At 37.8% G+C, this 14,207-nt stretch overlaps 1 protein-coding gene across 1 annotated transcript; it reads left to right on the forward strand.

The window, feature by feature from the left end:
- The first annotated feature begins 7,670 nt into the window (after positions 1–7,670).
- On the forward strand, positions 7,671–10,162 carry mycb (MYC proto-oncogene, bHLH transcription factor b). Its single transcript, XM_051699986.1, has 3 exons — positions 7,671–7,876; positions 8,329–8,989; positions 9,296–10,162. Exons 2-3 carry the CDS (start codon positions 8,338–8,340, stop codon positions 9,820–9,822), a joined length of 1,179 nt encoding a protein of 392 aa, XP_051555946.1. The 5' UTR covers positions 7,671–7,876; positions 8,329–8,337; the 3' UTR covers positions 9,823–10,162.
- Positions 10,163–14,207: the final 4,045 nt, after the last annotated feature.

The following is a 14,207-nucleotide window of genomic DNA, read 5'->3' on the forward strand; positions in this document are numbered from 1 at the left end:
GTGTTTGTCGCTTTGACTGCAGATGATGGGAAGAACTTAAGGTTGCTACACAGAAATCTTGTAGTGACCATAGTGACTATTAAAGTGAAGAAATATTCCAGAAGTTACACACAAAAAAATAAAAATGTGGGTTTAACTTAATAAAATTTTGGACATTGGTTCCACACAAAGAAAATGAGATTCTTTGATACGAAATTAAAATGTAGGCTCTACTCAAATACTTTGTGTAGCCTACCTAGTAATACCTAATTTAATCAACCTATCAAACACATTAGCATACTTTATTTATCTTTTTTTGTACTGTATGGTGCTGCTGAGAGTTTACAGATCCCCAATCAGTCATTATACTGATGATCCCTCAGTGTTTGCTTCATGAGAAAAGAAATACACACAGATTTTTCAATAGTAACGTACCCAACCGCGACCTAACCATTAGCTTCACTCTTCTCCACAATTGTAAAATTCAACATGACAAACTCCTCTAAATCCCAACATAACAGAACATTAATCACTAACAAGTGTAATACTTTTTTTCTTTTCATTTTGCATAGAAATACATTAAAATAACAAGTAATTTTAAAATTTACTCTCCTAATCTAGTCCCACGCAAAGCATGCTGGGAACTGGAAATCCCCTGCCCAGCTTCAGTAATACATTGATGCAACAAATATTATTCACATAGTCCTAACACAATTGGATTAAGTGAACATGAATGGATTGTACACAATGAAATCAAGTTGAGACCAAATGCAAAAGAATTGTGTAGCATTAGCTCATTTGAAATAGGTTAATTGAGCATGCAGTAAAAATCACGTTGAGTGAACACCATCTGTTAGATGTCTGAATCTATTTGAACATTTCATAGCAATGTGATAATATCTTTTTTTAAAGACTGTGTTGAATGTCACTTGGACTTTACACAATATAATTATGTTCTCATGTCAAACATAAATATATTAAGTTTACTTCAAGTGTATTGGTTTAGTATTTTCAACAGAGGTGCTTTCCCTTTTTTTAGTGCATGATTTAATATTTAATATAGATTAAAACATAAAATATCCTCCTCGATATTGTCAGATGTTTATGAAACCATTTAACAAATTAGGTAATATTAAAATCAGCCTTACTCCTGAAGGCTCTCTTTCCATATTTCATCTGTGATTTCACAGGTTCTTGTAAAAACTCAACAGGTGAAATGTGGAAAGAGGACTTTGAGGATAGCTAAACTATAGAATTTTAGAATACATTAAATTATTTTAATTTATATAATTAGCTATGCTTATATATTTTGTGTCACAACTATGATATATCAACTCGAAATAAAAAATTTAATGTAAAAATGTAAATAAATCTAAGATTTCCCTCACTTTAAGTAGGTACTGCATTTAAAGGAATATTCCGTGTTCAATACAAGTTAAGCTCATTCGACAGCATTTGTGCTAGCAAAAAAAAAAAAAAAACAAAACAAAAAAATATAATAATGAAGTATAATAAATAAATAAATAAACTAAACTCAAAATTACTCCCTCTACCGCCCCTCCTCGAGATTCCCCCAAAAATTCTAAGTTATTGCCCCATTTCATATTGAAAAGATCCCTAACTCCCATCCTTCTGCTTGACCCCTCCTCGAAGGCAGCCACCCTCCCCATCTCCGCGCACCACTCTGGGAACGAGGGTGCTCCATCTGACTTCCATCTCCTCAAAATAACCTGCCTACCAATCATCACACTGGTCAAAACCCAATTTTTTATGTACTTATCCTCCAAATGTATGACCTCCCCATCTCCCAAAATACAGAGTCTGGGGCAGAATGAGATTTGAGTGTTCAACACATCACATACAAAACTTTGCACCTTCAGCCAAAATTCTTGGATCTTACGACACCCCCAAAAAATATGGGTGGTGTCTCCATCTTCTGAATCGCATCGCCAGCCGATGGATGTGTCCTTAAGACCAAGCCTATACAATTTAGAAGGGGTCCAATAAAATCTATGTAAAATCTTGCATCTCTAGATGCAGACTTGATGTTTTTTAGAATCCTAGCCCACACTCCCTCCTCCAATAACAAATTTAAATCTTCCTCCCATAATTCTTGAGAGAATTTAAAGCTCCATCCCCCAGACTCTGAATTAGCAGGGAGTAATACACTGATGCCTCATGACCCTTCCCAAAAGCAGCAATCACCACTCCCAGAGTATCTGCCGCTCTGGGGGGGCGTTTTACTCCCCAAAACAGTGCAGAGCAGGTGGCGCAGCTGTAAATACTTATAAAATTGAGATCTGGGAATCCCAAAATGTTCAATCAAATTTTCAACAGACAAAAAAATCTCAATACTCCACCCTCATATAGGTCCCCGAGTGTAATAACCTCCCTCACAATCCAATCTGACCGACAGAAAGGGGACTTATTAATACAGAGTTTAGGGTTCAGCCATTTGCTCGAGGCAACATTTAAATAAATATCCGAGATAAACACTCTGGACAGTTTAGTCCATATCGAGTGCAAATGCGAGATAACGGGGTGTAACTTAACTTCTCCGGTTAGTTTGATAGAAAGGCTTTGCAGTGGCAAGATAGGGGCAACTTCCTGTTCAATACAAACCAGGGAGGAGCTCTCTCAGGTGGAAGCGACCAATGAGCCAAATGTCTGAGACCGAATGCATAATAATAAAACAAAATCTTGGGTAGGCCTAGCCCAACTTTGTCAATCGGCCTATGCAACTTGTTGAAATGTAACCTGGGATGTTTACCACTCCAAATGAAGGACTTCGCTATGCTATCAAATTGCTTTAAGTAAGAGACGGGGACATCTATAGGGAGAGAGTGCAGCAGGTAGTTGAATTTTGGAATACAATTAATTTTAATAACATTAACCTTCCCAATCATAGATAAATGTAATGAAGCCCACCTGCCCACATCGCTTGAAAACATTTTTATTAAAGGGTCGAAATTAACTCTGACTAAATCAGACAAATTTGCTGGGAATAAAATGCCCAAATACTTAATTCCCTATTTGGGCCATTAGAAGGTGCCCGGCTGAAAAGCCGTTATTGGGCAGTATGCTGTCAGAGCCAAAGCTTCAGATTTAGACCAATTCACTTTGTATCCCGAAAATGTAGAAAATAAAATAATTTTATTTTAAATTAATAATTATGTGGAGGCAAGGCATAGATCTAGTAGGGTCGGAGACGAATAATAAAATATAATCTGCGTAAAGCAAAAGCTTATGCACCATACCTCCCACCACCACCCCTGGAAAATTGTCCTCCTTTCTTATCGCGGCTACTAATGGTTCCAGGGCAAGACAGAACAATAATGGGGAAAGAGGGCAACCCTGCCGGGTGCCCCTATCCAGAGTAAAATAATCTGAAATTAATCCATTTGCTTGTACCACCACTACAGGGTGTCTATATAGTAACTTAATCCATCCAATAAAAGTATTCCAAACCCGTATATTTCCAAAATCTTAAAAAGATAATCCCATTCTACCATATCAAACGCCTTTTCGGCAACAAGTTAGATGGCAGCAACCAGAGTCTGATCATTCGCCACTGACCACATGATATTGATGAAACGCCTAATTTTGTCAGAAGAGCTTCGGCCCTGAATAAACCCCACCTGATCTATATGTATAAGATGTCATAACTTTCCTCAATGGGTTAGCCAGAATTGTTTTTTTTTTTTTTTTTACATCTAGCTGGATCAGGGAAATTGGACAGTAACTCTTACACTCGCTTGGATCTTTGTCCTTTTTAAGAATCAGACTTATCCGGGCTTGTGTCATGGTTGGCGGATGCTTTCCATTCTTTAATGTTTCCCTATAAACTTCTAACAAAAGTGGAGCCAGTTCTGTAGTTTAAGACAGATTTTTTGCTTTTTTTATTTTATTTTTTTTATGAAAAGTAGGGACGAGTAAAAACTTGTTTTTTTTTTTTTTTGTGGTAATCAACATTATGCCACAAATGTTGTCGATTGAGCTTAACTTGTATCAAACCCAGAATATTCCTTTAATACATGTGTGCTTTGCAAAATATTATTATTTTGTCAACCCTGTCAAGAGGTTGCACCAAAATGTAAAAGATCCCTATCAACAAAATGTTCAACAGATTATTCCACAATACTTCCTTGAAACATTAATTTGATAGAGGTGAAATGACTCCCCCATTGTACAATTTTGAAACTGCAGTGACATCTGACCATAGTGGCCCTGGACATAAACTACTGCTGGGGAGTGCAGGATTAAAGCAGGCATGCTCTCTATGCATGATCAGAGAGAAGCTCCATGCCATAGTGCACACCCAGTTACACATTCACACTTGAGGGCTCATTTTTTAAGACCTGCTTAAGGCACTTAAGAGTGGCTGAATGGACATAATGAAGCATTCATTCATGTTTTACTGATTCCCTGTTGTGTATCTATTTTCCTAACAGAAACTTTGCTTAATCAAATTAAGTCACCTATCCTATTACTCATATAACCAAGTGAGCTATATTTTAACATGTTACCTGGCAGATGTCAGCAGAATCTGCTGTGTGAATGTGATGAGATGTGATTCTCTTGGCCCACTCCCATAGTGAGACACTGAAGGTCCACTTTGTACAGTTCAGTGCATTCCCACTGGGTCAGGATTTTAGAAGTTGCAGGCTTTCCCCAGTGCACACTTGGCACTGAAACAAAAACCTTTAGTAGTAATCCTAAGGTGAAATCTCTCCCCTCTCTTCTTCCCTCAGCACTTTCTCACACCCAGGACCCTCTCTCGTGACTAAAAATGGCCCTCTGGCATTCGGCAAATTAAGGGAAGGAGGGTAACAGAGGCAGGGTGAAGCAGACCTGACAGTTCCCAGAAGCATCCTTGTGTAAGATGAATCTGTGGTCAGCCGTATATTGTATCACACGTCACTATGCCATGTTGGGCACATCACATGAAATATCTATGCATAAGAAGAGTCACACCTGTGAGAGGAAAAATTGGCACACTGATCATGTGACTGAGTTAAATTAAATTTAGCCTTTAATTCTGAATTAGGTCACTCACATATCAAAGCACATTTGTAGTAACAGCGTTATATATTATTATGCATACAATAAACTGTATACTCATTGAAAACTCCTGAATCCCTTGATAGTTCATTAAAGATTAGAAATAGCTCCCAGGACACAACCTTATAATATCAAGAATAATAATAATATAAAAATTATTAGATAAAATTAAACAATTAATAAATAATTAATAAATAATATTAAATAATAAAACAATTGTATTAATTTATTAATTAATTAAAAATATTAAAGGGATAGTTCACCCAAAAATGAAAATTCTATCATTTACTCACCCACATGCCATCCCAGATGTGTATGAATTTCTTTCTTCTGCAAAACACAAATGAAGATTTTTAGAAAAATATCTAATCTCTGTAGGTCCAAACAATGCAAGTGAATGGTGACCAAAATTTTGAAGCTCCAAAAAGCACATAAAGGCAGCATAAAACTAATCCATGAGACTACAGTGTTTAAATCCATGTATTCAGAAGTGATATAATAGGTGTGGGTGAGAAACAGAGAAATATTAGATATCTTATTAGATAAGATAACTTTTATACTATAAATTTGGTTTCTCACCCAAAGCGACTGTATCACTTCAGAAGACATATATTAAACCACTGGAATCTCATGAATTACATTTATGCTGCCTTTATATGCTTTGAAATGTGAATGACCTAATTCAGAATTAAAGGCTAAATTTAATTTAACTCAGTCACATGATCGGAGTGCCAATTTTTCCTCTCACAGGTGTGACTCTTCTTATGCATAGATATTTCATGTGATGTGCCCAACATGGCATAGTGACGTGTGATACAATATACGGCTGACCACAGATTCAACTTACACAAGGATCCTTCTGGGAACTGTCAGGTCTGCTTCACCCTGCCTCTGTTACCCTCCTTCCCTTAATTTGCTGAATGCCAGAGGGCCATGTTTAGTCACGAGAGAGGGTCCTGGGTGTGAGAAAGTGCTGAGGGAAGCAGAGAGGGGAGAGATTTCACCTTGGGATTACTACTAAAGGTTTTTGTCTCAGTGCCAAGTGTGCACTGGGGAAAGCCTGCAACTATTTAAAATCCTGACCCAGTGGGAATGCACTGAACTGTACAAAGTGGACCTTCAGTGTCTCACTATGGGAGTGGGCCAAGAGAATCACAGCTCATCACATTCACACAGCAGATTCTGCTGACATCTGCCAGGTAACATGTTAAAATATAGCTCACGTGGTTATATGAGTAATAGGATAGGTGACTGGTTTAATTTGATTAAGCAAAGATTCTATTAGGAAAACAGATACACAACAGGGAAATAAAAGTAATTCATGAGACTGGTTTCAATGGTTTAATATATGTCTTCTGAGATGATACAATTGCTTTGGGCGTGAAACCGAATTTATAGTATAAAAGGACTTAAATGTTTATCTGTTTCTCACCCACACCTATTATATCACTTCTGAAGACACAGATTTAACCACTGGAGTCTTATGGATTACATTTATGCTGCCTTTATGTGTTTTTTGGAGCTTCAAAGTTCTGGCCATAATTCACTTGCATTGTATGGACCTACAGATATGTTCTTTACTTGTCTTCAGCAGAAGAAAGAAAGTCATACACATCTGGAATGGCATGAGGGTAAATAATCAGAGAATTTTCATTTTTGGGTGAACTATCTCTTTAAATAATAATTCAAAATAACAATAAAAATCAATGCTTAAAATCCTCAACACAGTTTTATATAGAATTAAACACTTGAATCCAATTTAATGCGACACTAAATTTAAAGGCTTCCTGACTGCAGATCAAGTATAAATTCAAGGTTTGTCTCTCAATGCCAAACCCTATGCCATTATTTATATGGTCGCTAGAGGGAAGCATCAACCACGTCTGGGAGAATAACTTGAGGCAATGTTGGTCCCTTCATCCACCAGGACAAGATGAAAGGCTATATTTCAGTCTTCTGATAATAATCAATAATTGATGCACTAACTTTTTATGATAATAATGGTTATTATGATGGTGGTCATATAAATAGTCTATGTAATAGACGACAACAATAATATAGGCTAATGCAAATAACATTCACAGCATTAAATAACAACAAACACAACAATAACAGAGGGAATATGAAAATAGGTGAAATATGTTCAAATGATAGTCCGAGAGACATTTGGATATGATGGTCAGAAATATGCTAATTGATAAGGATGATTCGAATGTTTACCATGTTTTTATCTAATTCAGTTGTTTTGTGGTTGTATATAAAATTCCCAGTTTGTCACAAAGCATAGACCTATAGTAAGCTGTAACGGGATCTTGTAAAATATGTTAGTAACAGCCGTTGGGTGCTGGTTTACTACTCTTCGTAGATTCCGGGAATTACCCAAAGCTCCGCCCCACTGACTGCTCACAATCGGTGACTCCGCGATGAAAAGTAGTCCTTTGTATAACACGTTTTTTTTTATCAAACAAAGGCGACTCTTTGTGACCTTTATTCATTACCATTCATATTTGTATTAACTTATGTGTTAATAGGATTGCGAAAAGGAAACGTTTGACTATTGTTCATCTTACTACGCCATGAACATTTGGCGGGAATGGGCGCATGAATATCTAGAGTAAGGGAAAAAAGCAATCCGTAGTATTAAAGCCCGCGGGAGCAGCTGTTCGAAATCTTGCAGTAAATGACAAGCAGGCGCGCGGTGTAACCACAGCCGCTCTCGTGCTGGAGTGCGCAGGTTGAGCTTTTCATCCCAGACGCCGGTACGATCCACTCCCACTTTGGACTTCCTTTCATTTGACAATATTGTCAGTTTTCATTCAGTCTCACCACGGCAACGGTAAGTCCCCTTGAAATACCCTTCATTGCCTTTTAAGGCTTTTTTTTTTTTTTTTTTTTTTTTTTAAATACAATATATAAGGAACTCGGATATATGTAAAACACATATATATATGAAATATTTTTATATATGGTTTTCACTGATATTAAAAAGTCACATACTTTTACAAATATGAAACATATTTCAAAATGGTACAAAAATGTACATTTTCATATGTAACATTTCCCAAATGCTATTGGACTTTGGACTTGAATTTGTGCATATGTGTTCATATATGGCCATATATTTGGTTACTGTATGCCAACCCCCTCCCCCCCCCCCCCATTATTTGTACTCATTAAGGCATTTTGAAACTTTAAAGACGAGCACAAATACTTGCATTTCAAAATTAGGTTAACAGGCTGTGTAACAATTTAAAGGGCGAGACCTTAACCAAGCTTTCTTTTCTACAGGCGCTGACCATGCCGCTGAATTCAAGTATGGCAAGTAAAAACTATGATTACGATTACGATTCCTACCAGCCCTATTTCTATTTTGACAACGAGGAGGAGGATTTCTATAACCAACAGCACGGTCAGCCACCGGCGCCCAGTGAGGATATATGGAAGAAATTTGAATTGCTCCCCACTCCTCCTCTCTCCCCGAGCCGGCGACCCTCGTTGTCAGACGCATTCCCCTCCACTGCCGACCAGCTGGAGATGGTTTCAGAATTTCTCGGGGACGACGTGGTCAACCACAGTTTCATTTGTGATGCGGACTACTCTCAGTCTTTTCTCAAGTCTATTATCATTCAGGATTGCATGTGGAGCGGTTTTTCTGCCGCAGCCAAGCTGGAGAAGGTGGTGTCTGAAAGATTAGCATCACTCCACGTTGCGAGGAAAGAGTCTTCCAGGAGTGTCTCGACAGACAACTGTCGGTCAAACCCAAACGTCAGCTACCTTCAGGATATGAACACTCCTGCCTCGCAGTGCATTGACCCATCAGTAGTGTTTCCCTTTCCATTGACTGACAGCTCAAATCCCAGCAATCAGTCATCCACACCGACTTCCACAACACTGCCATTAGATACTCCGCCGAACAGTGGGAGTAGTAGCAGCAGTGACAGCGATTCTGGTGAGTAACCGTAATGTAAACCTAAAATGTATTCATTATTTGATGGCACTGTTTGCACTTTGTTGGTTTACTATACATAAAGATTGTACCCCATCATTGGTTGTTGATGTGGTTGTTTAAGTGTTAATCCCAGACTGTAGATTCAATAGCAATTGCGTCCTCTTACTAAAGCCAGTTAATTTACGCAAGGTTGTCTACATTGAATAAGAACACATCAATGCTGCAATGCCTCCACTATAAAGAGGATATTACAGTGCCCTGAATGACAAACTGACATTATTTGCTCTCCCCCCCCCCCCCCCATAGATGACGAGGAAGAGGAGGAAATTGACGTCGTCACTGTGGAAAAAAGAAAGTCATTTAGGAAGTCTGATTCGAACACAACACACCAGAGCCCTGTCGTCCTCAAGCGGTGCCATGTTAATATCCACCAACATAATTACGCTGCCCACCCATCCACACGAAATGAGCAGCCTGCCGTCAAGAGGATTAAATTCGAGAGCAACAGCCGGGTGCTTAAACAAAGTAGCCACAACCGTAAATGTGCGAGTCCCAGGACATCAGATTCTGAGGATAACGATAAGAGGAGGACTCATAACGTGCTTGAACGGCAACGGCGGAACGAACTCAAACTGAGTTTCTTCGCATTGAGGGATGAAATTCCTGATGTAGCCAACAACGAGAAAGCTGCCAAAGTGGTAATACTCAAGAAAGCGACGGAGTGCATCCTCAGCATGCAAGAAGACGAACAAAAACTCATCTCACTGAAGGAGCAATTAAAGCGAAAATGTGAACTTTTAAAACAGAGACTTGAGCAGTTAAGCAGTTCTTAAGTTGCTTGGACTTTATTTAAGGACTGAACTTGTTTTAAGCATTTGAATGAGCATTGTATGGTTGTGGTGCTGCCCCAAGTCAATACAAATGTCTCGAAGGTGTGGCTAGCACCTGAACCTTGCAGCCATCTGACATTGATTTATACAATTACACTGCCTCAATTGAACATTATGGAGGTTAGATTATTTGTATTTAATTTTATTTTTTAGTAATGAACTGGTCTGCAGTTCCACTTACTGTTGGCCTTAACTTAATATTTGTTTATGTGAGTTTTGTACATATTGCACATGTATTCTAGATGCTGTTGATTTCTGAATCATAAATGCGTTTCTCTATAAATCATGTTTTGACTGTCTTTAATGTGAACCACCTTGCTTTTGCCTTCTAGTCTCATGACCCACTTTCAAAGCCTTCAATCAGGTAATATTTTAAGGAGCTACAGTCATGCACAGTGAGATTCACCATTTTATAATTGATTTGGCATACTCCTAGTGTACAAAGGCTCTTTGTTTTGCACTTAATTTCTTCGCAATGACATCATCCATTTGTCATTGTTTTAGGATGACTAATGCACGTGTCGGAAGTATATCTTCTATTTACAGGCATAACAGCCCGTTCCTTACATAAAACCACTTGGACTGAATCGCACACATGTACCATATCGATTCAGTCCCCAGTTGTATACCCAATTGTACAGGGCTCTTGGCCACACTGATTCAAATACAAATGTATACTTTAGAGTGGACTGAGCTTTAGGCAAATGCTACTGCAAAATGAAGATGAGCATCTAGAGCAATCCTAATTTTTCACCCTCACTATCCAATTTTATTACAAGTCTCTTAAGGTTTTCTTTCATTATGAGGTGCAATACTTATGTTGGCCGTTTAACTAGAGCATCTGTTGGGTAGTTCTTGTCAAACTTGCTGTTCAAAAGGATGCCATCTTTCAGTCATCTCCATTTTTGAAGACCACACTGGAAAACCCTTCAGAGAACCAGCTTAGTCTTACCATCATCTAAAACTTGCACGCAAGACGTCTATCAATAGAGAATGTAGAAGAGTTTGGTGGCTTGTATACATACTCCAGACCCCCCCCCCCCACACTTCCCACTTTATTCAGTTTCTCATGTTTCAAGCATCAAAACACTAATTGTCTTGTTCTCTTAATTGAATGTCAGAACATTTAAAGGAAATTACCTTGGATGGATGAAGAAACTGCAACTGAGTATGTGCTGTGTGCCTGCACACATCTGTTTGCCCATCAAAATACCCTTATAGTGTGTGTGTGTGTGTGTGTGTGTGTGTGTGTTTGTGCATTAAACCAGCATTTAACTAGCTGGTCAGGTACCCTCAAATGAACCCTTGTCTCTATGGAGCATAACAAGGTATCCAGAGGTAAATGACTGTTATTTCTTTACTTTTGCACCTCACAAAGATCCAGTGATTCACTACATACAAGTTTACTTTAACATTTATCTATCAGCAGATGCTTTTATGCAAAGTGACGTACAATGAGTTTTACTTGTGTTCTAAGATGGTTTCCAGCATCCACATGCACTCCCATGGATACATTATTTTTTTAGTGTATCACAGCTTTTTTTTTTTTTTTTTGGCAAATAGGCTACACGATGAGTCATCAACATCCAACCCTGGATCTAGGTTGGTGAGAAAACCAAGAAATTTGCTCAGGAGATGAGTATGTGAAGTTTTTATAGACCATAAATGTCTGAGAGAGTACCTGAAAATAGTTATAGTGTCAAACACTTTGGTTTATAGAATCTATTTTCTATTAACATAAAGCAAAGTACGTAAGCTAGATTTACGTGCAAAGTGAATTCATGATTCTAACTTTGGTAAGATGAAGTTGTTGCGCGGTGACGTCAAGCCCTGATCGGTTGCTTGGCAAAGCGCTGCACAATGCGCATGCTGCTGTGAGCACATGGAGGAGAGAGGACGTACACTTAGCAACCGGGACTAATAACGCTTGGGCACAAAATTTAGGAAATGAACAATATTTGGATCCGGAAAGTGGACATGACTTATTTGCTCCAGGCGTCCAAAATGGTAAGACTCTTCTCCATTGTTGCATTTATGATGTGTCCAGGAGTTGTGAAACTAAATCTTAGCTTTAGCAAAACAATGTGCTTTTCTGCTTCCTGCCACAGGTGCAGGAATATAATTCCGTTTCAGATGTTGTGATCAGTTTGGATGGCAAACATTTTATTGCAAACCAACCTTTAATAATGTTTTTATGAACAGTTGTTATTATTATATTAAATTGCGTAGCTAATTTCGCGCTTGAGCAGTGATTTATTTAGGTCGTTTTGCTTCATGCCACATGACATTGTCTTTTAGTGTTACTTATTCGTAACATTATTTCATTTCATGTTAACATGACATTATTAATGCTGCCCAGCAGGTTTCATGTTACCTAAGGAAAACATTCAGCTGATGACAAGTAGACTTAAAGGAATATTCCTGGTTCAGTGCAAGTTAATCGACAGCATTTGAAGCATAATGTTGATTACCACAAAAATAAATTTCGACTCGTTCCTTCTTTTCTTTAAAAAAAGCAAAAATCGAGGTTTCAGTGAGGCACTTACAGTGGAAGTGAATGGGGCCATTTTTTGGAGGGTTTAAAGGCAGAAATGTGAAGCTTATAATTTTATAAAAGCTCTTGCATTAATTCTTATGTTAAAGTTCATGTATTATTTGAGCTGTGCAGTTGTTTAAATCGTCGTAATTTGAGGGGTTTAGGGTTTGTTGACATCACATCGTCATGGCAACAAAGTTGTAAAATTGGCCATAACTTTACACAAAAAAGGTTAGTAAGCGATTTTATCACACTGAAATCATGTTAACACGCATATTGTTTATGTCTTGTGGCAGTACTTTTGAAATAGTGAGTATTTTAACATTTACTGATTGGCCTCATTCACTTACATTACAACTGCCTCACTGGAACCCATATTTTTTTTTTTTTTTTTTTTAAATAAAGAAAAGGAAGGGTAAGTCAATTTTATGGTAATCAACATTATGCCACAAATGCTGTCGACTGAGCTTAACTTGTATTGAACATGGAATAAGAGTTGTCTTCCAAGGCAACTACAATGCACTCTTTTTCTTTTCTGTGCAACTTTAAATGGCTGCCATTTAGCATAATTTGTGTGTTGTGATGAAAGGTCACATTTTATTTCATCCTGACACAATGGAAGCTTTTCTTCCCTTTGCATATGTGTCTTGGGCATATTTTAAAGATTACAATATTTCTTTATGCAAGTCAGGCAAGCAGGTCCATTGATGATTTTATGGCATGTTACATTCACTGTACCAGTAAAGGCAGGGCTCCAGACTAAAAAATAACTTAGGAGCTATTGGCTCCTTAACTGAAACATTAAGGAGCCATATGGCTATTTTTAGTCATCAAATCATATAATTGCTTGATTTAGATTGTTGTTCAGAAACAAGCTAGGAAGACAGCTGATAGCCCATTAATCGGAGGTTTAATAAACAGTATATATAGTTGAGAAGACACCTAAGTTTGCATTCCCTTTTGACTCATCAATGTTCACACCCCTTTCATAATCTATATAAATATAAGAGATAAAACATTTTTCTTATTTAGTACTGCCTTTCAAAATCTACATTACAGATATTTCTGTATAGTATGCATATATTAGTTTGTTGTATTTTTAAGAGCATCAATGAATGTTTGCACCTTGTGTAATAGTTGTGTATGAGTCCCTCAATTGTGTCAAAAGCTTGATCTCATATATATATATATATATATATATATATATATATATATATATATATATATATATATATGTGGTGCAGTACTTTTAATTATAAAGATGCCCGAATTACACATGGGACTCCTATTTTGAAATGTCTGCGATCCCAGTTGTGAACACACTGACGCATAATGCACTGAGAAAGTGACTCTGATTCAAACTGCTAACCTGAGCTCCTGAGTTCAAACCCTCAGTTCTTTTCAGGTGATTCATGAAAAAGACCCGGTTCAGAAGTGTCATTTATTCACGACTCTCTCGCACTGGGTTTGATGTTGCATGCGGTGCAGCTCGTCGTCGTCACAACAGAACGGATGAAAAGCGGTGCGAGACACACTTGCGCTCTAAAGATGTATTCAATAACTCACAAGATGATATCTGATGAAACCGTATATAAATGCACACAACCCGACTGTCACCAGTGGCAACTATGTTTAAAATTATTGCCGCAATCAATTATTATTGGTCGCATTTGCGACCATTTTAGTTGCAGTCTGGAGCCCTGAAAGGGCTGCACAATCTTGAGTTGCCATGACCTCATACACAATCAGCCACGACATTAAAACCACCTGCCTAATATTGTGTAGCTTCCCC

This window comes from Myxocyprinus asiaticus, chromosome 6 (genome assembly GCF_019703515.2).
Source record: "Myxocyprinus asiaticus isolate MX2 ecotype Aquarium Trade chromosome 6, UBuf_Myxa_2, whole genome shotgun sequence".
In the NCBI taxonomy this organism is placed as follows: Eukaryota; Metazoa; Chordata; class Actinopteri; order Cypriniformes; family Catostomidae; genus Myxocyprinus; species Myxocyprinus asiaticus.